The sequence below is a fragment of the Hylobates moloch genome, unplaced genomic scaffold (genome assembly GCF_009828535.3).
Source record: "Hylobates moloch isolate HMO894 unplaced genomic scaffold, HMol_V3 SCAFFOLD_23, whole genome shotgun sequence".
Classification (NCBI taxonomy): domain Eukaryota; kingdom Metazoa; phylum Chordata; class Mammalia; order Primates; family Hylobatidae; genus Hylobates; species Hylobates moloch.
Window position 1 is genome coordinate 19,476,427 of NW_026652298.1, and position 24,905 is coordinate 19,501,331.

At 38.4% G+C, this 24,905-nt stretch overlaps 1 protein-coding gene across 1 annotated transcript in view; it reads left to right on the forward strand.

Moving 5' to 3' along the window:
- Positions 1–23,467, forward strand: part of BDP1 (B double prime 1, subunit of RNA polymerase III transcription initiation factor IIIB) — a 113,330-nt gene extending 89,863 nt beyond the window's left edge. The window contains exons 30-39 of the mRNA XM_058434248.1: positions 330–490; positions 2,546–2,696; positions 2,912–3,092; positions 6,613–6,676; positions 7,360–7,546; positions 9,257–9,461; positions 12,545–12,584; positions 15,601–15,856; positions 17,890–18,136; positions 20,380–23,467. Coding sequence (XP_058290231.1) covers positions 330–490; positions 2,546–2,696; positions 2,912–3,092; positions 6,613–6,676; positions 7,360–7,546; positions 9,257–9,461; positions 12,545–12,584; positions 15,601–15,856; positions 17,890–18,136; positions 20,380–20,511 — 1,624 coding nt within the window. The 3' untranslated portion in view covers positions 20,512–23,467. The remainder of the gene's footprint in view (positions 1–329; positions 491–2,545; positions 2,697–2,911; positions 3,093–6,612; positions 6,677–7,359; positions 7,547–9,256; positions 9,462–12,544; positions 12,585–15,600; positions 15,857–17,889; positions 18,137–20,379) is intronic.
- Positions 23,468–24,905: the final 1,438 nt, after the last annotated feature.

Genomic DNA, 24,905 nt, shown 5'->3' on the forward strand with positions numbered 1-24,905 from the left:
GCTAATTTCTTACCCTTTAAAGATGGACTGATTTTGATTTTAGATTAATGGTTTGCATGTTTAAATTATAGTAGTAAATGTTGTGTATCTTTGAAGCTTTAATGAAATAGATTTATATAAATGTCTCTGTTTTACAAATACAGACTAAATTCTCTTCTTAAGACCTCTAGTAAAGTTACTACTTTGTAATTTTAGTATTAAGAAATGAACACTTGCAGACAGTGTGGCACCTAACAGGTCATTCACGGTATCAGTGCTAGACAGACTGTATTAATGTGGGAGAGCAAGATCTAACACGATTCATAAATTTCTCTATCTTCTGTTTTTAGGAGTACAGTTTCTAAAGTGACCAGTAATGTGAGAATAAGAAGTAGACTTGCCAAGTCTAAACCAAATCTTGAGAGGACTTTAGGGACCAACAGGTTTGATGATTATCAGGAAGTTTCCAGTTTGTGTGTAACCAAAGGGGCAGAAATGGAAACTCAAAGAGGTAAATTTTATTCTCTTAATATGTTGCAAAATCATTTTGACACAAGAAATTACATTAACATTTCAAAGAAATATTTGGTCATTAAATTGTTTTAACAATAAAATAGTTTCAAATTAAAAAGTAAGATGAGCTATAAAATAAATATCCATAAATCTACCAATTGGTTTTAGTAATTAATACCATTTTGCTATATTTGTTTGATCAATTTTTTGTCTTTTTATTCTCTCTCTGTCTCTTTCTCTCATTCTCGCTCTCTCATAGCTGACCCTTGAACTAGGGGCAGTGACCTCCCCATTCAGTCAGAAATTTGTGTATAGGCTGGGTGCAGTGACTCACACCTGTAATTCCAGCACTTTGGGAGGCTTGAGCCCAGGAGTTTGAGGCCAGCCTGGACGACATAGTGAGACCCTGTCTCTTATGAATTGAAAACATATATATATATATATATACATGTATAACTTTCGACTCCCCAAAAACTTACCTACTAATGGCTTACTGTTGACCAGAAGCCTTATTGATAAGATAGTTAATTAACACATATTTTGTATTTTATATGTGTTATATACTGTATTCTTACGATAAAATAGGCTGGAGAAAATTAAAATTGTTTTTTCTGTTTTTTCAACTGATGTCCTTGAGCCATAGATAAATGAAAATGTTATTAAGAAAGTCAGACTGGGGCTGGGCACAGTGGCTCACGCCTGTAATCCCAGAACTTTGGGAGGCCAAGGTGGGTGGCTCACTTGAAACCAGACTGGGCTGGGCAACAAGGCAGAATCCCATCTCTACAAAAGTACAAAAATTAGCCAGACATGGTGGCACATGTCTGTAGTCCTAGCTACTCAGGAGGCTGAGGTGGGAGTATCACCTGAGCCCAGGGAGATTGAGGTTGCAGTGAACTGTGATCATGCCACTGTACTCCAGCCTGGGCAGCAGAGTGAGACCCCATCTCAAAAAAAGAAAAAAGAAAATCAGGCTGGGCACGGTGGTGGTGCACACCTGAAATCCTAGCCCTTTGGGAGGCAGAGGCAGGAAGATCACGTGAGCCCAGGAGTTTTGAGACCAGCTTGGGCAATATAGGGAGACCTTGTCTCTACAAAATAATTTTTAAAAGTTAGCCAGACGTGGTGGCACACACCTGTGGTCCCAGCTACTCAGAGGTTTGAGCTCGCAAGATCAAGGCTGTCGTAAATTGTGATATTGCCACTGCACTCTAGCCTGGGCAACAGAGCAAGACCCTGTCTCAAAGAAAAATAAAAGGAAGAAAATTATAAGGAAGAGAAAATACATTTTCAGTACTGCATTGTATTTATCAGTACCAAAAGTTTATGTCATCTGTTTACAAGATGAAACATCTGTCTGAAATGGTGGGCAACCCCAACTACAGGTGTCAATCTGTAATACATATCAAGCAGTTCAGCTTTTTCTTATAATGTTATGACTTTTCTCTGCTGCTTGGGAGTGCTTCCAACATTAAGGATACTTTGTATGGGTCCCATGGTCTTTAGTTTAGTGCAATATTCACAGTATTGCACTAAACATGTATATACAGTATTGCACTAAACATGATGAAAAATACATGAGAACCATGAGAGGTCACCTTTTCTAAAACCTCTCTCAACATGCAGTCTCAAATTACCTCTTCTATATAGAAGTCTTTTTTTCCTCATTTGTGATATTATTCTTTGCAGTGCAGCTCCTTCTCCAAGTCTTCCTCTGAAGTGGAACTAGCCAAACCTCCGTGTACCCACCTTGAAGTCTCTTTTATATGTTGAGTTTCTAATTATTGATGCTAGTACCATAAAGTGAGGATACAATTATTGTGGCAGCCATGAGTGAAATATTTGCAGAACAGGATTTATTAATCATGTTTTACTGTTCAAATATCTATTAGCCAGGACTTTCTGCCATGTGTATAAGCCTGATTTGTGGAATAAGAGAAGTTTGGAAGAGTCACTATATAGGGATCTTCCTTTTAAGAGGGCATATGTTTCTAATACAGGGATTTTAGCTGTATTATTTTGGTCTGTATCGTAAGTGTGCTTTTTGTTTAAGAAACAGAGAAAAATGCTTCCAAAGCAACAGAATTGGAAAATAAAAACCTCGGACCAGTTACAACAGCAGAGAATAAGGATCAGAGCAAATTGGCATGTGTACATGGTATCAAAGGGACCAGTATTTCTTCAGAAGTAAACCTAACTGAAAGGTAAAAGTGAAGAGATTCTGAGATTCAGTTTATATTGTTGCAGCTATAGCCTTAAGTTGTGGCTGTAAGAATTTGAAAAAGAAGTTCTATTGCATTAAATATGTTTTAAAAGTTTCAAAACCATTGAATTAGATGATCTTTTACACACGTAGCTCTAAAAATAATTCCATGATTTGCCTGATTTCAAATGACATGCATGCTAAACTCTCTTTCAGAAACGAAAATCAAGAAGAGAGCTCTCAGGAGGTTCACATGTTATCAGTTGCTCCAGTTGCTTCCTCTGAGACAGGGCCCTGCACACTTGGTTTGGATAGGGGTCTTGGTGAAAATTCTGTTGAAGAGCCCCAGATAAAGGACTCTAAAGGAGACACTGTGCTTACACTTCCTGTGCCAGAGGTAAAAGAATGTACAGTATAATAAGGGATAGCAAGGTGTTTTCCTCCATTAAAAAAAAAAAAGGTATAATTTACATACAATAAACTTCACCTCTTTTATCTTCATTTTTCTTTATTTTATTTTATTTTATTTTATTTTTTGGAGACAGTCTTGTTCTGTTGCCCAGGCCGGAGTGCAGTGGTATGATCTCAGCTCACTGCAACCTCTGCCACCCAGATTCAACAGATGGTCCTGCCTCAGCCTGCCAAGTAGCTGGGACTGCAGGCATGTGTCACCACAGCCAGCTAGGTTTTGTATTTTTAGTAGAGACGGGGTTCGCCATATTGGCCAGGCTGGTATTGAATTTCTGGCTTCAAGTGATCCACCCGCCTTGGCCTCCAAAAGTGTTGGGATTACAGGCATGAGCCACTGTGCCTGGCTAACTGCACCCTTTTTAGTGTACAGTTCTTCAGGTTTTTATAACTATGCAGTCATGTAACCAATACATGAACAGTTCCATAAAAAGTTCCCCAAGTGAGAGAAGCCTTGGACTTGAAGAACATGTATACATTATCCAGTTAAAGGGAGAGGAACATATGTGTGTAAAGAACAGGTGTGGACCGGTTGCAATGGCTCACACCTATAATGCCATTAAAAAAAAAAAGCCAGGCATGGTGGCATTTGCCTGTAGTCCCAGCTACTCAGGAGGCTGAAGTGGGAGGATCATTTCAGCCTGGGAGGTAGAGGCTGCAGTGAGTTGTGGTCGCCATGCACTCCAGCCTGGGAGACAGAGTGAGACCCTGTTTCCAAGAACAAACCAATATGAAACAGCATGTAAGTAGTATGAGTGGAATATTAATGAAGAAAGTGATCAGAGATGAACTTAGAAAGATAGCCTGCAGACAGATCATAAAAGGATTTTTATGACTTGCTAAGGAGTTTGGTTACATTTAAAGGTACGAGATTCCTTACGCCACCCTGACTTCTCAATTTTTACTTTTTATTTTGATAAATTTTAAACTTAGAAGTTACAAAAATCTTACAAAGAATTATCCCATACACTTCACTTTGATTCATTAATTGTTAATACTTTGCCTCATTTGTTTTTTAACTCTGTCTTGCTCTCCATCTGTATAGATAAATACTTGGCTAGGCGGGGTAGCTCACGCCTGTAATCCCAGTACTTTGGGAGGCCGAGGGGGGCAGATCTCCTGAGGTCAGGAGTTCAAGAACAGCCTGGCAAACAAGGTGAAAACCCATCACTACAAAAATACGAAAATTAGCCAGGTGTGGTGGCATGCACCTGTAATCCCAGCTACTTGGGAAGCTGAGATGTGCGAATTGCTTGAACCCAGGAGACAGAGGTTGCAGTGACCAAAAATCGCGCCATTGCATTCCAGCCTGGGCGACAGAACAAGACTCTGTCTCAAAAAAAAAAAAAAACCAAAAGACTAAATCATTTGAAAGTAGATTGAGTCCATAAATACCTCATCTTGTATCTAATAAGGACAAGGAAGTTCTTTTACAGAGAAAGGACAGTACTGTTGTCACACTCAGTATTACTACACTATTTAACATTGTCTCAACAATATGTAATATACAGTTTCCATTCCAGTTTTCCTAGTTGTCCCAATTATGTCCATTATAGGTTTTTTTCTTTTTGAGACAGAGTCTTACTCTGTCACCCAGGCTGGAGTGCAGTGGCATGATCTCAGCTCACTGCAACCTCCGCCTCCCAGGTTCAAGTGATTCTTGTGCCTCAGCCTCCTGAGTAGCTGGGATTAAAGGTGTGTGCCACCACACCTGACTAGTTTTTTTGTATAATATTTTTAGTAGAGATGGGGTTTCACTATGTTGGCCAGGCTGCTCTTGAACTCCTGGCCTCAAATGATCTGCCCACCTCAGCCTCCCAAAGTGCTGGGATTACAGGTATGAGCCACTACGCCTGGCCAGCTTTTTTTTTTCTTTTTCTTAAATTCAAGATCCAATCAGGGCTCTCACATTGCATTTGATTATCCTTTCTCCTTATTTTCCTTTAATCTAGAGTATTTTTCTTGTCTTTTTGTTCACAAAAGAGAAAAAGCAAGAGAAGTTTAGACCAGTCTAGGCTGGCCTACAGTCTGGATTTCTTTTTTTAATTGCTTCCTCATTACTAGATTCAACTTACATATTTTAGGGCAAAATTACTATATAGGTAATAATGTGTTCTTCCTTTTATATCACATCGGGAGACACATAATGTCAGTTTGTCCCATTATTGGTGATGCTGACTGATCACTTGGCTAGAATGGTACCTGCCAGATTTCTTCATTATAATGGCATCTTTTCCATTCTGTATTAGTAATTTGTCAAATGAGACCAATGCAGCAAGCTGTTACCCTGTAGTTTTAATATCCACTGATGATTTCTGCTTTAATCAGTTATTGACGTTGGTTACAAAATGAAAGTTTTAAGATTTTAAGCAGGCCGGGTACAGTGGCTCACACCTGTAATCCCAGCACTTTGGGGGGCCGAGGCAGGTGGATCATGAGGTCAAGAAATCGAGATCATCCTGGCCAACGTGGTGAAACTCTATCTCTACAAAAAATACAAAAATTAGCTGGGCGTGGGGGTGTGTGCCTGTAGTCCCAGCTGCTGGAGAGACTGAGGCAGGAGAATTGCTTGGACCCAGGAGGCAGAGGGGCGGAGGTTGCAGTGAGCCGAGATTGCGCCACTGCACTCCAGCCTGGCGACAGAGCGAGACTGTCTCAAAAAAATAAAATAAAAAAATAAAATTAACATAAAATAAAATAAAATAAAAATAAAATAATAAAATAAAATAAAAATAAAAAATAAAATAAAATAATTTTAAGCAGTAGAAGCCCGGCATAGTGTCTTACACCTATAATGCCAGCACTTTGGGAGGCCGAGGTGGGTGGATCACTTGAGCCCAGGAATTCGAGACCAGCCTGGGCAACATGGCAAAACCCCATCTCTACCCCCCAAAAATACAAAAAAATTAGCCAGGTGTGGTGGCGTGCTTCTGTACTCCCAGCTACTCAGGAGGTTGAGGTGGGAGGATCGCTTGAGCCCAGGAGGCGGAGGTTGTCATGAGATGAGGGATTTTAAGCAGTAGAGAATTACAGTCAGGATTGCATTTTAGAAAAACCATGTTTGCGGTTTTTTGGAAAACAGGAGGGTATCATACTGCATGCAGGGAAAGCAGTTTGCCTCCATTCAGATGTCACCTGCTAGGTAGTACAATGGCTGGTGTGATGGGAGTAGAGAAAAAGTTGTGGAGTTTGGGTCTCCCTATCCTGTCACTTCAAAAATCATTTCATAAAGTGCACATATTTAACAATGTAGTCAGGATTCTTTGTATTAATATTTATTTAAATGAATCAAAAGTTTATTGGAACAGCCTAAAGCTTCAAACACTTGAAAATGGTATATGGTTAGATGTTGTTGACTTAATCTCTTCACTATATCATATTGACAGGAAAAACCTTTTAAATAGGAGATTTGGCCAACCTGACTCTTTCATTTTAATTTTTTATGGCAGTATACACCAACAAGTATTCCAGAAGTCCAACAAGAGAATATAATCAATCCTCAAGACCTAACAGGTATGATAATATGCTTCAATGACATGTCATAGAACTTAATTGTATGATTTTTACCCCTTATTTAACTATGGAAAAACATAAAACAGTTTTATTTTAGTCTGTGCTGGCCTTAAATTTAAAAAGTTTTATAGAAACACCTTGAAGTATTTTGCGTATCAGTTTTGTTTTTCAGAGTCATAAATCTTCTCCATGGTATGTCACCTTTATCCTTTATGAATTTACTTCTTGGGCCAGTCATGGTGGCTCACTTTGGGAGGCAGAGGTGGGCAGATCACTTGAGGCCAGGAGTTCGAGACCAGCCTGGCCAACATGGTGAAATGCCATCTCTAGTAAAAATACAAAACTAGCCAGGCACGGTGGCACACACCTGTAATCCCAGCTACTTGGGAGGCTGAGGCACGAGAATTGCTTGAACCCAGGAGGCAGAGGTTGCAGTGAGCCGAGATTGTGCCACTGTATTTCAGCCTGGGCAACAGAGCGAGACTCTGTCTCCCAAAAAAAAAAAAAAAAAAAGGAGGGAACTTACTTCCTCAGGCTGGGGGGTCGTTGGGGGGGAGCATTTATTTATTTAGTCTTGACAGTAAGTTGTCTTGAGACTGTCTTTTTAGAAATGAAATAAATTAATGATATTCTGTTATTTCATAGTTGAGCTTTTTTTATTACTAACTTTTAAACTTTGATAGTGAATCTAGTTGCTAATGTACCTCAAGATGGAGAAGATGAACAAGCCTTTATTTTAACTCTGGTGGAAATCCCAACCAATGCAGTAGAAGAATTTACTGATGCCACTGCACAGTTCATGCCAAACCCTTTACTGCCAGCTCCCATATTGGTCAAATCAGTGAATACCGAAGAAAGGGGTGACATGAGGTAACGAATGAGTGAAACTGTTTTTGCTAGGAGGAAAAGTGATTTATGAATTAAGTAGTATTGATTGAACAAACCATTCACCCATATTAGTTATTGTTGTGGAGATCTTATTTATCATTTATGTGGTAAGTTAGAGAAGAAATGTAATGTGGTAGATTTTATATCTGATAAAGATGCCACTTAAATGTTTCATGTATTAGTTTTGTATGAAACTCATTTATTAAGTTATTTTGAAAGCTAAAAAAATTAACAGTCTAGATCATAAAATGATACCTGTTAAAAGTGTGGTTACTTTATATAAACATACACATATGAAACTGAAATATGCATTCACAGAAAGTTGTGAAAATAGTACAGTGGTAATAAATATAGTTTTTTTTCTTTTCTTAAGAGTCAGGGACTTGCTTTGGTGCCCAGGCTAGAGTGCCAGGCTAAAGGGTAGTGGTGCCATCATAGTTCACTGCATCCTCGAACTCCTGGGTGCAAGAGATCCTCCTGGCCGGGCGTGGTGGCTTGTGCCTTTAATCCCAGGGCTTGGGGAGGCCGAGGTGGGCAGATCACCTGAGGTCAGGGGTTGAAGACCAGCTTGGCCAGCATGGTGAAACTCCATCACTACTACAAATACAAAAATTAGCTGGGCATGGTGGCCTGCGCCTGTAATCCCAGCTACTCAGGAGGCGGAGGCAGGAGAACCACTTGAACCCGGGAGGTGGAAGTTGCAGTGAGCTGAGATTGCACCACTGCACTCTAGCCTGGGTGATAGAGTGAGAAAAAAAAAAAAAAATCCTCCTGCCTCAGCCTTTCAAGTAGCTTCTCAGCTACAGGTGTGCACCACGGTGGTTAGCTAATTTAAAAAAAAATTTTGTTTTTTTTCCAGAGGTATAGTCTTGCTCTGGTACCCAGGATTGTCTTGAACTCCTGGCCTCATGCATTCCTCCCACCTTGGCCTCCCAAAGTGCTGAGATTACAGGCATGAGCCACTGTGCCCAGCTATTCTTGATACTCTTATTTTAATTCTTTATTTTGGAAGTAAGTTATATCTTAACCACCATTAATTAAGATAATTGTCCATCATGTAGCATTAGAAATTGAAGACTTTTATATTTTTATTTTTGGAGACAGAGTCTTGCTCTGTTGCCCAGGTGGAGTGTAGTGGCGTGATCTCAGCTCACTGCAACTTCCACCTCCCGGGTTCAAGTGATTCTCATGCCTAAGCCTCCCAAGTAGCTGGGACTATAGGTGCGTGCCACCACACCTGGCTAATTTTTTGTATTTTTAGTAGAGATGGGGTTTCACCATGTTGACCAGGCTGGTCTCAAACTCCTGGCCTCAGGTAATACACCTGCCTCGGCCTCCCAAAGTGTTGGGATTACAGGTGTGAGCCACTGCGCCTGGACTAGAAGGGACATTTTAGGTTAAATATTTAACTTTACAATCAGGTAAAATACTATGAAATATTCAGATTTAATTCAGTATTATGAAATTTAAGTTATAAGCCTTTAAGTATGAATGGAGCTCAAAACTATTAATAGCATTTTTGTGGCCATGGCCATGTATCTCTTAGTTTGGAGTTTTTTGGTTTTATTGGAATTTTCATTGGAATACCTCAGCCTTTAACCTTATTATTGGAAGGATTTCTAGGATCCTTTAAAAAAAAGTATTAAATAACTTCTAATTCAGTAATTTAGTATGTATTTCTTTTCTATGCAGTATTTGTTTACCAGCAACTTCAGTTGGTCAAGATGCCATGGGTTTATCTATTTCTGGAAGAGATAATTCTGAAAAGCCTCCTGATAATTTGGATCTTATATCTAGGAAGAGATTTCAATCCAGGCTTGATAAAAATGACCACATTCCTCCTGCCAAAAAACGTTCAGTCACTTTAAGAGATGACTGTCAAGAATATACCTCTGAGGTAAGGTAGAATCATTAAGTAAGATGGCCATATTGCAACAGATGTTTCTATTGTTTCTATGTGAAGAAGGACACTTCATTTGATGTACCTTCTGTGTGAAACATTCCCTTGAAAAACATACAGACTTCTTTAGTTCAGTCATCACTGCCTCAGGGAAGTCCGGCCGGACCATGCAAATTTAATCACCAACCACCATGTTGTAGGTTTCCTAGTACCCTCTTATTTTTATACTCATCTAGTACTCCTCATAATTTGTAACTACACTATGGAAAAGTCCTTTTAAAATCCGTGTTCTCAAAGAGAAAGTTAAAGACCAATCGTTCTTGAGTAATAGTTGACAAAGAGCAAGTGTACTTTTATATATTTGGTAAGTAAAAAAATGGCGTATCCCAGAACTATTTTATTTCTCTTGTTATGGGTAAGACTGAACATCTTTTCATATGCTTAAGAGCCATGTGTATTTCCTTTTCTATGAACTGACTTTTCCTTTACCCATTTTTCAATTAGATTATTGATCTTTTTCTTAGAGAACTGGAAGAACTCTTATATATGTCTGTGGCAATGAGTTGCAAATCTTTTCTCCCAGTTTGTCATCGTCTCTTGACTCTGCTTTCTTTGTTGTTTTCTCATGCAGAACTTTTGGATTAACTTTTTATATGAACATTTCCAGACATATTAAAAGATAGACTAGGTATAATGTACCCCTATGTACCAGTCACCCAGTTTCAATAATTTATCAGCATTCCATGCAGACATTATTTTGTTTTGTTTTAAAAATATCTTTAATGACATGGACAAAAGGCCATAGTACTTTACTAAGTACAAAACTAGGTCACCAGACTATGATATGCCATTTAAAAAATGGTAGTTATACAGTGCTGTGAATATGTAAGAAAAGTATAATGTCCATTTGGCTTATTTGTGATTTTTATTTTCTAAACCTTGTTTTTAGCATTTTAACAATTTTTTAAAAATTGCTTTTACAGTCGAGTATCCTTTATTTGAAATGCTTAGGACCAGAAGTGTTTCAAATTTCAGATTTTTTTGCATTTTGGAATGATTGCATTATACTTACATTTGTATTATACTTAACAGTTCTACATCCCAAACCTGAAAAGCCAAAATCTGAAATGTTTCAATGAGCATTTCCTTTGAGTGTCATGTCAGTACTCAAAAAGTTTAGAATTTTGGAGCATTTCGGATTTTCAGCTTTGGGATGCTCAGCGTGTACAAAATTGTAGGATACACATACGCTGTATTCAGATAGAAGACATTTTTAATTTTCTGTAATCAGATTTATCAGTCTTTTTGTGTATGGCTTCTGGAGATTATGTTATACATTCAAAGTCCTTTGAGACTTAAATTTCCTAGTTAATGTTAATATTACTGATTTGTTGAGAATTTGATTTGGTGTAAGGAATTAGGGCCAAGTTAATTTTCCTCATGACTTTTACCATTTACTGAATAATTCATCTTACTTCCACTGATAGGAAATTCTACTTTTATCAGTAAGACAGTAAATCTTCGTATTTGTTTGGATATATTCCTAAAACTTCCTTTTCTTTTATGTTGATTCACCTATTCGTTCTGGGGCCAGTATCATCATACTGTTTGAATTTTTATAATTTTCTTTCTTCTTTTTTTTTTTTTTTTGAGTTGGAGTTTTGCTCCTATTGCCCAGGCTGGAGTGCAATAGCGTGATCTCAGCTCACTGCAGCCTCCACCTCCCGGATTCAAGTGATTCTCCTGCCTCAGCCTCCCAAGTAGCTGGGATTACAGGCAGGCGCCACCACGCCCAGCTAATTTTGTAATTTTAGTAGAGACAGGGTTTCTCCATGTTGGTCAGGCTGGTCTCGAACTCCTGACCTCAGATGATCCGCCCGCCTCGGCCTCCCAAAGTGCTGGGATATTACAGGCATGAGCCACCATGCCCGGCCGAATTTTTGTAGCTTTATGATGCACTTTGGTATCTTATAGGGATAGTATCTCTCCTAAACCCATACAATTTTCTTCTTTTTTCAAATTTCTCTTCATTACTTATATGTTCTCAAATTAATATGAATTTTAGAATTAACTTGTTTAGCTCTTTAAAAAAGAGTTCTATTGGTATTTGTATTTGAATCATATTAACTTAGATTAATTTAGGGGAAATTGACAGCATAATTATAATATTGAATCTTCCTATTCAAAAACATGGTATGTCTTTCCATTTGTTTAAGTCTTGTTTTATGTCATTCTATTTTATGTTAAACTCTTCTTCATATAAATCTTACACATTTCTTATAGGTTACCCCTATGAGTTTTATCTTTTTTGTTGCTATTATCATTAAGTTCTTTTCTCTTTAGAGAGCTTACCGAGTTCCCTCATTGTATGCAGTAATTTTTCAGTTGGTTCTCTTGGGTTTTGTAGGTAAACAGATACATCATCTGCAAATATAATTTTAATTCTTCTACTTTTTATAGTTCTTATTTTTTTGTAATTATAGTGGCTAATATAACTAAAAAATAGTATTAAAAAGTGGTCCCAATAGTGCACATCTTTTTTTTTTTTTAATTTCTGATTTTAATAGAACTTCCAGTGTTTATTATGTGGGATGCTAGCTTCTAGATTGCAATAGTTATATTTTATAGTGTTAAGAAAATGTCTATTCCATTTTACAAGTTTTTTTCAAGAACGAATATCATTCGGCACCTTTTCTATAAATACAGATGATTTTTCTCCTCAGGTCTGTTGGTTTGTATTAGATTTCATAATGTCAGATCATCTTTGCATTCCTGAAATGAGCTCTACTTGATTGTAATGCAGTAGTCTTTTGATGTGCTGCTTGTACTATTTCTTTGATACTTTTGCACTGATATTGAGACTGGTTATAAAAGGCAGTTAGCAGCTTTCTCTCTTCCAGTGGGCTCTGGAACACTTTAAAATAGTAGCAATATTTTTGCCATAAATGTTTAGTAGAATTACTGTAAGAGCTTTTTGGGAGATAACATGGTTTCTTTACTTAAAGAAAAAAAGAAAATAAAATTAATTTCAGTTTTACTTGATAAATTTCTAAATTTTTTTGTAAATTTTCTTAAAACAGGTGCACTCAAAGGAATTAACAAATGTTTTTGAGGAAACAGGTAAGTGAAATACATTTTAACATGATTGCATTTTGCTAAATACTCCTGATTATTTGGGATATACCTTGTTCAAATATGAGATTGAAACTGAGTATTACTTTTCTCTAAGAGTAATACTTGTATTAACAGCACTTCTTTCCTGCAAAGGCCTTGGATTTGGCAGTTTGGTAGGCAAAAGAAGCTGTTTTCATCCTGTCATCAGTTGAAGACTATGTGGCTACAAGGATTTTCTATGTAAGGTCAATAACTACATTTTAGGAATTAGCTGAGTGTAATGGCTTTTTTTCTCCCCCGCCCCCCCGAGACAGGATCTCACTCTGTCACCTAGGCTGGAGTGCAGTGGCACAATCACAGCTCACTGCAGCCTCCACCTCCCAGGCTCAAGCAATCCTCCCACCTCAGCCTCCTAACTAGCTGGGACTACAGGCATGCACCACTATGCCAAGCTAATTTTTTTTTTTTTTTTTTTTTTTGAGGTGGTGTCTCGCTCTGTCGCCCAAGCTGGAGTGCAGTGGTGTGATCTCAGCTCACTGCAAGTTCTGCCTCCCAGGTTCACACCATTCTCCTGCCTCAGCCTCCCTAGTAGCTGGGACTACAGGCACCTGCCACCATGCCCGGCTAATTTTTTGTATTTTTAGTAGAGACAGGATTTCACCGTATTAGCCGGGATGGTCTCGATCTCTGACCTCGTGATCTGTCAGCCTCGGAATTTTTGTGTTTTTTGTAGAAACAGAATTTCACCATGTTGCCCAGCCTGATCTTGAATGTATTTTTGTAGAGATGGGGTTTTGCCATGTTGCCCATGCTGGTCTTGAACTCCTGGCTTCAAGCAGTCTGCCCACCCCAGCCTCCAGAAGAGCTGGGATTATAAGCATGAGCCACCACCTGTGGCCTATAATGGCATTCATAATAGGTTCTTTACCCTGAAAATTAGTTTAGTTCTAGAGAGTTTTTCAGGCTTAAGCCACCTATGGAAGCTGAAAAGATCTTCGGGGCTTCTATTTTTATAGGAATCTAAAATTTCTGTGGGACATTAAACCACTTAGGATCTATTTCCGTCATGACTAAAGCTGCCAGTCACATTTATCCAGTGTTTATACAACTCTTTGTTTTTTATTTCTTTTATGACGTTATTTCTCTTTCCTCTCAAACTTAGGCTTATCATTCACACCTATAGCCATTGCTTTACCATGGCAATGGCACTCAAGAATAAAAATGTTGCTGATGGCATCTTATAGAGTTAGAGTTACAAGACAGAGAAGGGTTTGATAACCTATGATGGTTCTGGTTCTTTAAAAACACTGGCCCATTATAGGGCCAGGTGCAGTGGCTCATGCCTGTAATCCCAGCACTTTGGGAGGCCGAGTTGGGTGGATCACCTGAGGTCAGGTGTTCAAGATCAGCCTGGCCAACATGGCGAAACCCCATCTCTACTAAAAATACAAAAAATTAGCCAGGCGTGGTGGTGGGTGCCTGTAATCCTAGCTATTTGGGAGGCTGAGGCAGGAAATTGCTTGAACCTGGGAGACGGAGGTTGCAGCGAGCCAAGATCACGCCATTGCACGCCAGCCTGGGTGACGGAGCAAAACTCTGTCTCAAAAAACAAACAAAAAATACTTGACTGGGCATGGTGGCTCACGCCTGTAATCCCAGCACTTTGGAAGGCCAAGGCAGGTGGATCACCTGAGGTCAGGTGGCGAAGCCTCGTCTCTACTAAAAATACAAAAATTAGCTGGGCGTGGTGGCGGGCACCTGTAATCCCAGCTACTCGGCAGGCTGAGGCAGGAGAATCACTTGAACCTGGGAGGCAGAGGTTGCGGTGAGCCGAGATCATGCCATTGCACTCCAGCCTGGGCAACAAGAGCGAAACTCCGTCTCAAAAACAAAAAAAACCCACACATACAATGGGCTTAGCGCGGTGGCTCACACCTGTAATCCCAGCACTTTGGGTAGCCAAGGTGGGTGGGTCACTTGAGGTCAGGAGTTCGGGAGCAGCCTGGACAGCATGGTGAAACACTGTCTCTACTAAAAATACAAAAATTAGTTAGGTGTGGTGGTGCACGCCTGTAATCCCAGCTACTCGGGAGGCTAAGGCGAGCGTATTGCTTGAACCTGGGAGGCAGAGGTTGCAGTGAGCCGAGATCGCGCCACTGCACTCCAGCCTGGATGACAGAGCAAGACTCTGTCTCAAAAAAACAAAAACAAAAAAACTCTTACAGTGTTAATACAGTCTTAGACTTAATTGTCCCCACTTTGACTGTGAAACTGTAATATGGTTACAGTTTACAGCCTCTAGAGATGTTCTAAGATTGCTCCCATCCATCTGCTCTGCAATAAAAGCATTAAGCAAACCACAATACAGTGAAGTGTTAGTGAAATTGTTCTGTGCTATCTTTAATTAGGTTGTTTCTTTTAGCAGGTATACTTATCAACTTCATTCTCTCTTCACAGAGCTAAAACACTCTCTCTGAGAACAAGGCCTTAGCTATACTAAGAGAAAACAGGTTTTTTATTGAGCAAGAAAGCTTTCGTTATTTTGTCCTAATCTTTGGCTACTTTGGCTTTTGTCTACTATTTAGTTAAGGAAAGAGAATTCTTTAGCTAAACTTGAGTATTTGAGAGTCTGTAGGTTTTACTTTTCAGGAGACCACAGGTACCTGAGTTACCACCTGTATTTTGGATTGGTTTGGTTTCTAAATTTTAACAAACCTTAGATTTTTTAGAAAGTAATCACTCTCCCATTTTGATTGCTCAAGAAATATTTCTGGGAAAAGATTTTCTAGGCCAAAATATATTGATATAACTATTTTGTTTCTGAATGCAGAAGCTGTTAGCATACCTTTTAACCAATTATAATATTCTTAATAATCCAAGTAACTCTGCTAATGATAATTTAGCTTACTCTTATTAGGGTAGGTTTATTATAGAATACCATGGGTTTCTTTTCAAATGCTGGGATTACATGGAATGTATTAACTTCAGTATCCTTGCTTTCCATTTGCTCTTTTTTTTGAAGGGGAGTCTCACAAGGGACACGATATTTTTCTTACCTCAGGAAGCACACTGACAACTCCAGAACCTCAAAGACAGCAAGTTGAACCAGCTTTTCAGAGTAGAGGATCTAGATCTCCTGATGCACGCATAGACAAGAATGTGCCTCAGTTACCTCAGGATGAAATGGTTGTGTCTGATAAGGAAGAAAGAACTGATGCTGCTCCTAAGTCTCAGCAAATGGATAGCAGAACATCATCTTCTAAAGCCCCACTATCCAGGTATCATGAAAAAATCTTTAATAAGTGTTTTGCTCTCTGTCTTAATAAATATAACTTATACAGAACAGATTAGATCCAGTAGTAAGGATGGTATTTAATAAACATATTCCTCCATCAGTAATGTAAAGGAAGAAGTTTCAGCCAAGGAAATAGAGTAATATTGCAGATACACATTCTGTACAATAAGAGCTTAAATTTAAGTGCTGAAACTTTGTTTTAGATAGAAAATCTTTAGAATATTTTGTACACTTGTTTTTTTAGATTATCCATGGTTATTTTGATCATTACATATTCTACCATGTACAGTAGCTACTAATGCACATATGTATGGATGCTGACATCAGAAATTGTTTTATTGAAGTCCCAAATAATGTGTCATTTTTCTCCCTTGTGACAAACCAAAGAGGTAAACCATGGCTTTCTCCCCATAAGAATAAGTGTTGGAATTTAAGCAAAAGCCAACTTCTCTCACATTTTCCTCATATTCTAGAAGCAATGGTTATCAATAATTATTGGCTTGTCAGCAGCATCCAGAAGATTAATGTGGTGTTGCTGAATTGAAAGAGGTGGGGGAACATGCACTAGTCTCCACTAAGGGGAAGGGGTCGGGGAAAGGACACATGTAGCTTAAAAGACATATTTAATAGATCTGTTGTTTTTGTTATCTAAATTATAGAAAGTAAAGCTCAGTAGTATCTCTTCTGGCCTTAGATATGTGCTGAAAATAGAATGAGGCCCAGGTACAGTGGCACATGCCTATAATCCCAACTACTCAGGAGGCTGAGGCTGGAGTTTGAGATTGCAGTGAGCTATGATTGTGCCTGTGAATAGCCACTGCACTCCAGCCTGGGCAACATAGCCAGACCCGTCTCCGAAAAAAGAAAAAAAGGCTGGGTATGGTGGCTCATGCCTGTAATCCCAGCACTTTGGGAGGCTGAAGTGGGTGGATCACCTGAGGTTGGGAGTTCCAGACCAGCCTAACCAACATGGAGAAGCCCCATCTCTACTAAAAATATAAAATTAGCTGGGCATGGTGGCACATGCCTGTAATCCCAGTGACTCAGGAGGCTGAGGCAGGAGAATTGCTTGAACCCAGGAGGTGGAGGGTGCGGTGAGCCGAGGTTGCGCCATTGCACTCCAGCCTGGGCAACAAGAGCAAAACTCTGTCTCAAAAAATAAAATAAAATAAAAACAACATGAGAGTTTGGATTAAAACAGATTGAGAAGCAGTGTTCTAGAACAGAAGTCAGCATTTTTTGTAAAATGGCATTTGTACATATTTTGGGCTTTGTGAGCCATATGGTCTCTGTTAACAGCTATTCAACTCTGCAATTACAGCACAAAAGCAACCATAGACCATATGTAAACAGATGAACATAGCTGTGTTCCAGTAAAAACATACTCACAGAATTGGGTGGGGGGCTGCATGTGGCCTATAGAACGTACTGTGCTGACCACTGTTCCACGGCTTTGCTACTCAGAGTGTAGTCCTGACAACAGCAGTATGGACATCATTTGAGAACTTGTTAAAATGCAGAACTCAGGCCATGCCCGCTACCAACTGTGCGAATCTTCATTTTAATAAGATCCCCAAGTGACTTGAATGCTAGAGATGTGTTAGAGACCGGAGTCCTGCTAATTTTGTCCAGGCTGTTCTTGAGCTCCTGGCCTTAAGCGGTCTTCCCACCTTAGCCTCCCAAAGCAGAAGCAGGTATTAAGGATGTGTCTTGGCTGGGTGCAGTGGCTCACGCCTGTAATCCCAGCACTTTGGGAGGCTGAGGCAGGCAGATCACGACGTCAGGAGTTCGAGACCAGTCTGACCAACGTGGTGAAACCCCGTCTCTACTACAGCTACTCGGGAGGCTGAGGCAGGAGAATCTCTTGAACCCAGGAGGTGGAGGTTGCAGTGAGCCGAGATCGCGCCACTGCACTCCAGCCTGGGTGAGAGAGAGACTGCGTCTCAAAAAAAAAAAAAAAAAAAAAAAATGTGTCTTCCTGGATATTCTTGAATATCGTTACATTTGTATTTCTAGACCTGGCAGAAGACCCCTGGGATTTTTATCTTTAATATGTTCAAAGAATAGTTTGGAGTCTGATGAACCTATGCAGGTCCATAGTAAGAAACGCCTAAAACCTCTTATACCAGCATTAAGAAAGAAATTGAAAAGGTCTAATCCATTCAATGAAAGCCAGAAAAAAAATCGAGAGTCCTCTGATCTGCTTCAATCTCCAAGTGTTATTACTATTCAATCTGAGAATATTAGCAGCTCAGCACCTCAGGTATGTGATAACTACTGTATTTTATTGTTTGTATGAGATGGGTTGGATATGAGATTCAACTAGGGAAAACATAGTAATTTTTTTTATTTGATGTCAGAAATTATTTTAGAGCAACTCCCATCCTTCTCCTCTCCATCGTGTTCCTCCATGATGGAAGAAGAAAAGGTATTGAGTCAGGAAGTTACAGTTAGGTTAGTACAGAGCCATTGAACTAACTGTAAATGGACACTTAATAGCCATTCCTTTAATCTAGAGACCCTTCTGACTTGTGGAAGCAAAAGGAAGCAGTGCTGACACCCACAAGAATTTAAGGAACTGTAAAACTAGAATTTGTTCACATGTTTCATTTCTATGTCTCCTGAAGCTGTCCAATGGCAAGTATTGGGATGGAAAACGCTGTAAACCTGTATCAAAGACTTTGTAAAAATATTGGGGTGACTTAAGATCTTGACAAAGAAAAGGCTGGTGAGCATCTGTTGAATAGCATGAGCCTTTGGAAGGGGTACTTTTGTAAAGAACATCTTTTAACTTTTTAAAAACATTTCATACTATTTGTTAGAATTATTTTCTGAGATCAAGATTTTATCAGTCTAGCTTATCATTGCCAAAGTCGTGGGTTTTGTTTTTTTTGTTTGTTTGTTTTGAGACAGAGTCTCACTCACTCTGTCACCCAGGCTGTAGTGCAGTGGCGTGATCTTGGCTCACTGCAACCTGCATCCCTTGGGTTCAAGTGATACTCCTGCCTCAGCCTCTCGATTAACTGAACTTACAGATGCATGCCACAACACCCAGCTAATTTTTGTATCTTTAGTAGAGACGGGATTTCGCCATGTGGGCCATGCTGGTCTCAAATGCCTGGCCTCAAGCCTCAGCCTCCCAAAGTGTTGGAATTACAGGCATGAGCCACTGCACCTGGCCTGTAGTAGTTCTTATTATATTCAGGGAAAAAGGCCCTTTGTGATAAAGATTGCAATTTTTTTTTTCTCTGTATGTCATTTGTCTTTTGATTTTGTTTATGGTGGTTTTTGCCAAGCAGACATTTTTCATTTCTGTTTAATTTGTCAATCTTTTATAGCTTTCTGCTTTCAGATAGTTTAAAAAGGTACTCTTCCCAGCTGGGTGCGGTGGCTCACGCCTGTAATCCCAGCATTTTGAGAGGCCAAGGCGGGCAGATCACCTGAGGTGAGGATTTCGAGACCAGCCTGGCCAATATGGCAAAACCCCATCTCTACCAAAATACAAAATTTAATCAGGCATGGTGGCGTGTGCCTGTAGTCCCACCTACTTGGGAGGCTGATATAAGAGAATTGCTTGAACCCAGGAGGTGGAGGTTGCAGTGGGCTGAGATCATGCCATTGCATTCCAGCCTGGCTTTGTCTTAAAATAAATAAATAAATAAAAAGATACCCTTCCCCACCTACCCCGTCCAGAATGAAAGTGTTTTTCCATGGCATTTTTATAGTAGAGTTTAAAAAAAAATACTTTTACATTTAAATCTTTTGATCCATCTAGAATTTGTTTTGGTAAGATATAGGTCTGACTTTTTTCCCCCTGAGATGGTTATATAGTTGTCCAACATCATTTATTTAATAATACAATAACTGTTTTAATATAGCACTTTTATCAGATGCTAAATTTCTATATATATTGGGGTTATTTCTAGTCTTCTGTTTCATTGATACATCTGTCATTCGTGTGCCAATACCATGCTGTCTTGTTTATAGATTTGTAAGTATGCTAATTTCTGATAAGGTATCTTTGATATGTTTTCTTTAGGTGCTGTTTTGTCATGGGTCTGTCTATTCTTATGCAGATAATTAAAGTATTTTTACTTTAATTATTTAGTGACAGATTTAACCATATTATATTTTTCTTTATTAAAATTTTTCGTGGAAATTAGGATGAAGTAATGGATTATGGGTACATTGTAATTTACGTAATTATATCTAGTGTGGTGTATTTAGTTGCTTCCAATTTTATTATAATAACTAATGCTACAAAGGTTATCTTAGTCATAAAACTCCTACTATGTTTAGGATTATTTACTTAATGTAACAGCATAGAAATGAAATTTTTGGGTCAGTGATTGTGAACATATTTAAAGCTCAATACTTATTGCCACATTGCTTTCAAACAGATCATATCGGTTTAGACTGCTATACACACACACACACACACACACACACACATATATAAATGTTGTATTACAGTTTTATTTTACTTTATTTTTATTACCTTTTTAGGTTTCTTGTGATCAGCCTTTGCTGAAAGAAGGATATAAAAGTGCCCAAAAGCGGGCCCCTCAAGGGGAGCCAACCACAGTCTCTGAATATTTCTTCAATGATATCTTCATTGAAGTGGATGAAACAGAATAAAACAATCTTTTCTCTTTTTCTTTTTTAAATTAGGTCTAGGATTTCCAGAGTCAATTAACATCAACAAAACAGTATTTAGAGCAAAATATCACTGTCTTATTTTTCTTTAGGTTGATTTTGAATATTTAATGAGCTTGATTTGAAGCTTTTATAATCAGTGGAAAACATTTCTGAGGTTCCTTTCGTTCTGATTGATTCAGCATTTTGCAAATAGCAAGCAATTAAGACTGCTTTCTCAGACAGAAATAACAACTCTTGTTTACATTTTGGCTCTTCCTGTGCTAAGCACACATGGACATTTGGGAATGTTGTGGATATATGTCTCTGTATGAATTGCAGTGCAGACAGATTTGGGGGTCAATTGTATCATATTTAACATTTAGCAACTTCTTTTGTGAAGATTTTTTATTTTTAGGGGGAGATGAAGGATGAAGCCTTTTTCAATTGCTTCTAAGTACAGTCATGTATCACATAATGATGTTTAAGTCAATGATGGACCACATATATTACAGTGGTCCCATACAATTAAAATGGAGATAATTCCTATCAACTAGTGACATTATAGCCGTCATAACCCAGTGCGTTGCTTTTTTATGTTTAGATATGTTTAGATACACAAATACTTACTATTGTGTTACAACTGCCTACAGTATTCAGCATAGTAACACATTGTAGAGGTTTGTAGCCGAGGAGCAATAGACTATACCACATAGCCTCAGTCTGTACGGTGTGTAGCAGTCTGTACCATCTCAGTGTTTGTAAGTACACTCTGCGTTGATCCACACAAGATCACCTAACAAGGCAATTCTTAGAACATATAGTTAAGGGACACATGACTGTATGTGAAAACAAATTGTCAAACTTCACTTTAGTATGGCAAATGTTAAAGAACTTTTCTATTATCAGCTGTTTGTCTGACTGAAAAATACATATTTTTCTAATTCATGGTGATGTAACATTAGTCCTAATTGAAAAACTAGTATTTAAACGTAATTATTTATAAAGATGACACATCAAAGAGCTTATTTATTTTTAAGTTTTTTATTTAAAAGGATATTCAGTTTTAGCTATTTTTACCCCTCAGATTGTAGATAAAGAAGGCATTAACAAATTTATGTTTGTCTCCTTTTTCTCTTTAATTTTGAAGATATTTAAAATGATATAACTAAAAATGTTTGGCTGGTGTATATGTTTTGAATACCTTTTTTCCCCTCAGTTTAGTATATTGACTTTGTACTGTGAATTTTTCTGTTTTTCTTGGATAATCTCAGGATTTTCATGAGGATAGGGGGAACTCAACTTTATTTATGAGACAAAATTTCCATACAAAGCTCAATCTCCTTTATACACACACAGACATATATTAGTTTTTAAAAAGCCAATTTCTTCATAGTTTTTTCCCATTAAATTCTCAAGGAACACTTAGATCTTTACGCGCGGAACATAATCGTGATGTTAAAAACAGAGAAAATAAGGCTTTATAAAGTTAATGATTATCATCAATATGAATTTAAGGTTTGTTTCAATTTCAAGATTTGATGATTTATACGTGTAATTCTGTTATCTACCCAAGCAGATCTGTAGTGGTTCCAATTAGACTTCTCAAACAGCCAATTTATCCCGATTTTATTTAAAAAGCCTCTTGGATTGATAATATAGTAGCTCAGGAGTTGGAAACTTTCTGCAAACTGTTTTGGGTTTGCAGGCCAGATGATCTCTTTGGCAGCTACTCAGCTCTGCAATTTTAGTGTGAAAGAAGCCATAGACAGTACTTGAATGAAGGACTGTGGCTGGATTGGCCTTTTAGTTTGACCCCCTGCATTAGGCCCCAAATTTTCTTACCCTGAGGTGCTGATATCTGTATGTATGAGTTATTTATCACTAAAGTTATGAGTTGTGCCTAAAAGTTAAAACTGTTGATTGTATTATGTAATGATCAGTATTTCAATTGGGAAGATATTTTAGAGTCTAGATAATTATGTTTGTATATTGAAAAAATGGTGGCCAATTTTTAAGTTCCTTAATAGAAGAGAATTATGTCTCAGCAGGTATAACAGTAATGCTAATTTATTGAAACTACTGCTGTTAGAGCACTTCTTATTCATTGTCTTTTAGTGAAATTTATGGCGTAACATTTTGTCAGAGAGGAGGCTATATAATTCGGAGTGGAAATTGTCTATAAGTAGGCATTTATTTTATGATTGATATGTCACAGAAATCATGGTAGTAAATCACATTGCTATTTTAATACCCTGTTTTTGTAAGTTTTTAAGACTCATATTCTGAAAAGATTTCATTCTCTTAGTGTTACTTTGGGAGTTAGATTGCCATGATTAAACTACTATTAATCCTTGTGTAATATTAATTTTTAACTTTAACATCTGTCTCTTTTTAATCTATAATAAGCTAGTTTTATGGAAAATGGAATTTCTTACTATAGAAAGAATACAGAGACTCATTGTATCAGAGAATCAAGTCAGCCAGCTAAATTATCCTACTGTTAAATCCTTAAACCTAATTTTGGAAAAGAGAAAGTTTATCAGTGTATTTACTTTACATGGTGGAAAGAACTATGTTAGGTCTGATTCATGTAAAGAAGATGTTGCAAAGAATTTATTTCACAAATCTTAAAGGAGATATGAGTAAAAGTTTTTATCTTTTCTTGACTTTTTCTCCTGAACACATGTCTTAACAAGTGGTCAACATGAGGGTTTGAATGCCTAATTGTTGGTAAATGGTTGAGGCATGACAAAAATATTACTATCCACTGTTTACTATCATGTTATTTGAAACAAAAGTGACCATGTATACTATCTTGCTTGAAGAAGTCTTTGACAGAAAAAGCAATATCATGTCATTTATAAATTTTCTTGTTCTAAAGAAAGCAGTTATATATATATATAAATTATGTAAATAAAAGTTATTTTATACCATTTCTGTTGTGTCCTTTTAAGATGACTAAATAAAGAATTGGCTGGATATCGTGGCTTACACCTGTAATCCCAGCACTTTGGGAGGCCGAGGTGGGAGGATTGCTTGAGCCCAGGAGTTCAAGACCAGCCTGGGGTACATAATGAGACCTCATCTCTACAAAAAAATTAAAAATCAGCCAACTGTGGTGGGGTGTGCTTTTGGTCCCAGTTACTCAGGAGGCTGGGATGAGAGGATCGCTTGAGCCCAGGAGGAGGTTGAGGCTGCAGTGAGCTGTGATCGCCCCACCACACTCCAGCCTGGATGACAGAAGAATACCCTGTCTTCGTGGGGAGGAGAAAAATTTTTGACAGGTGTGCATGTCCTTATTTCAAAGCTGTAGGAGTCTGCAATGTGATTGTCCTAATAGGATTTGGAAGAGACTCCACACAGCATCTCTTTGCTACAACATCGCATCCTGAATCTGCTGGAGAGCCCTGTCTTACATTGGGTTTCACTAACAATCGGCAGTCTTACGGGCTACCCAGTAAATAGATTGGGGTAGTATTCCCAAATATACTTTATCTCAAATTCAAAGGGCCACTTCAAACATTGTTGCTTCTGTCTTCATGGTGGCCAGTGCAAGGTGCAGAATCTTGTCTCCCTCTCCCTACTGCCTTTGTTTAAGAGGTGGGGTTTTGCTTTGTTGCCCAGGCTGGAGTATGGTGGCGTGATCATAGCTCACTGCAGCCTTGAACTTCTGGGTGCGAGCAATCCTCCCAGGCAGGTGAGCCATCATGCCTGGGTAGCTTGTTTCTTCCCTTTAAAAATAGATCCCCATGTCCTCAGACCACTAGACCCTTAGGAGATTCACCTATGTGGCAGGCTCCTGAACTTTTAACAGGATTTACCTCCCAACCTCTTACATACGTATGTCTTCCTAAGACATCTAGCTGCTTGTTAATTCCTGCTTTCCAGCTCCAGTTAGCGTAACGTTATCCATGGCACATTTCATTTTTTTGTCAAAAATCAAGAGAAAAAGTCTCTCCAGACTGTATTAGGAAAGAAAATGAGGGTATTCATATCACTCTGAAGTAAGACAGTAAAATCAGTTGTCCCTGCCACATAATAATGCAAGTTCTTTTAATTTTTCTTACTAGGATGGAAAATGTTGCATTTTTTTCATGGCACTAGCTTTATTCCAGGTATTAGGAGTTGTGTTGATTTGGTCTAATAAAGGTACCAATCTCGAACTGCAGCTGTGATTGACATCATCATTTGTTAAATCTGTGATAACATTGTCATTCCCCAAGACCGGTGGTTCCCAAACTGTATTGCACATCAGACTCACCTGGGAAGCTTTAAAAAGTTTCTATGTCCAAGTGATATCCCTTATTGTTAAATCAGTGTCTGGGTGCAGTGGCTTATGCCTGTAATCCCAGCATTTTGGGAGGCTGAGGCGAGACATAGCGAGACCTTACCTC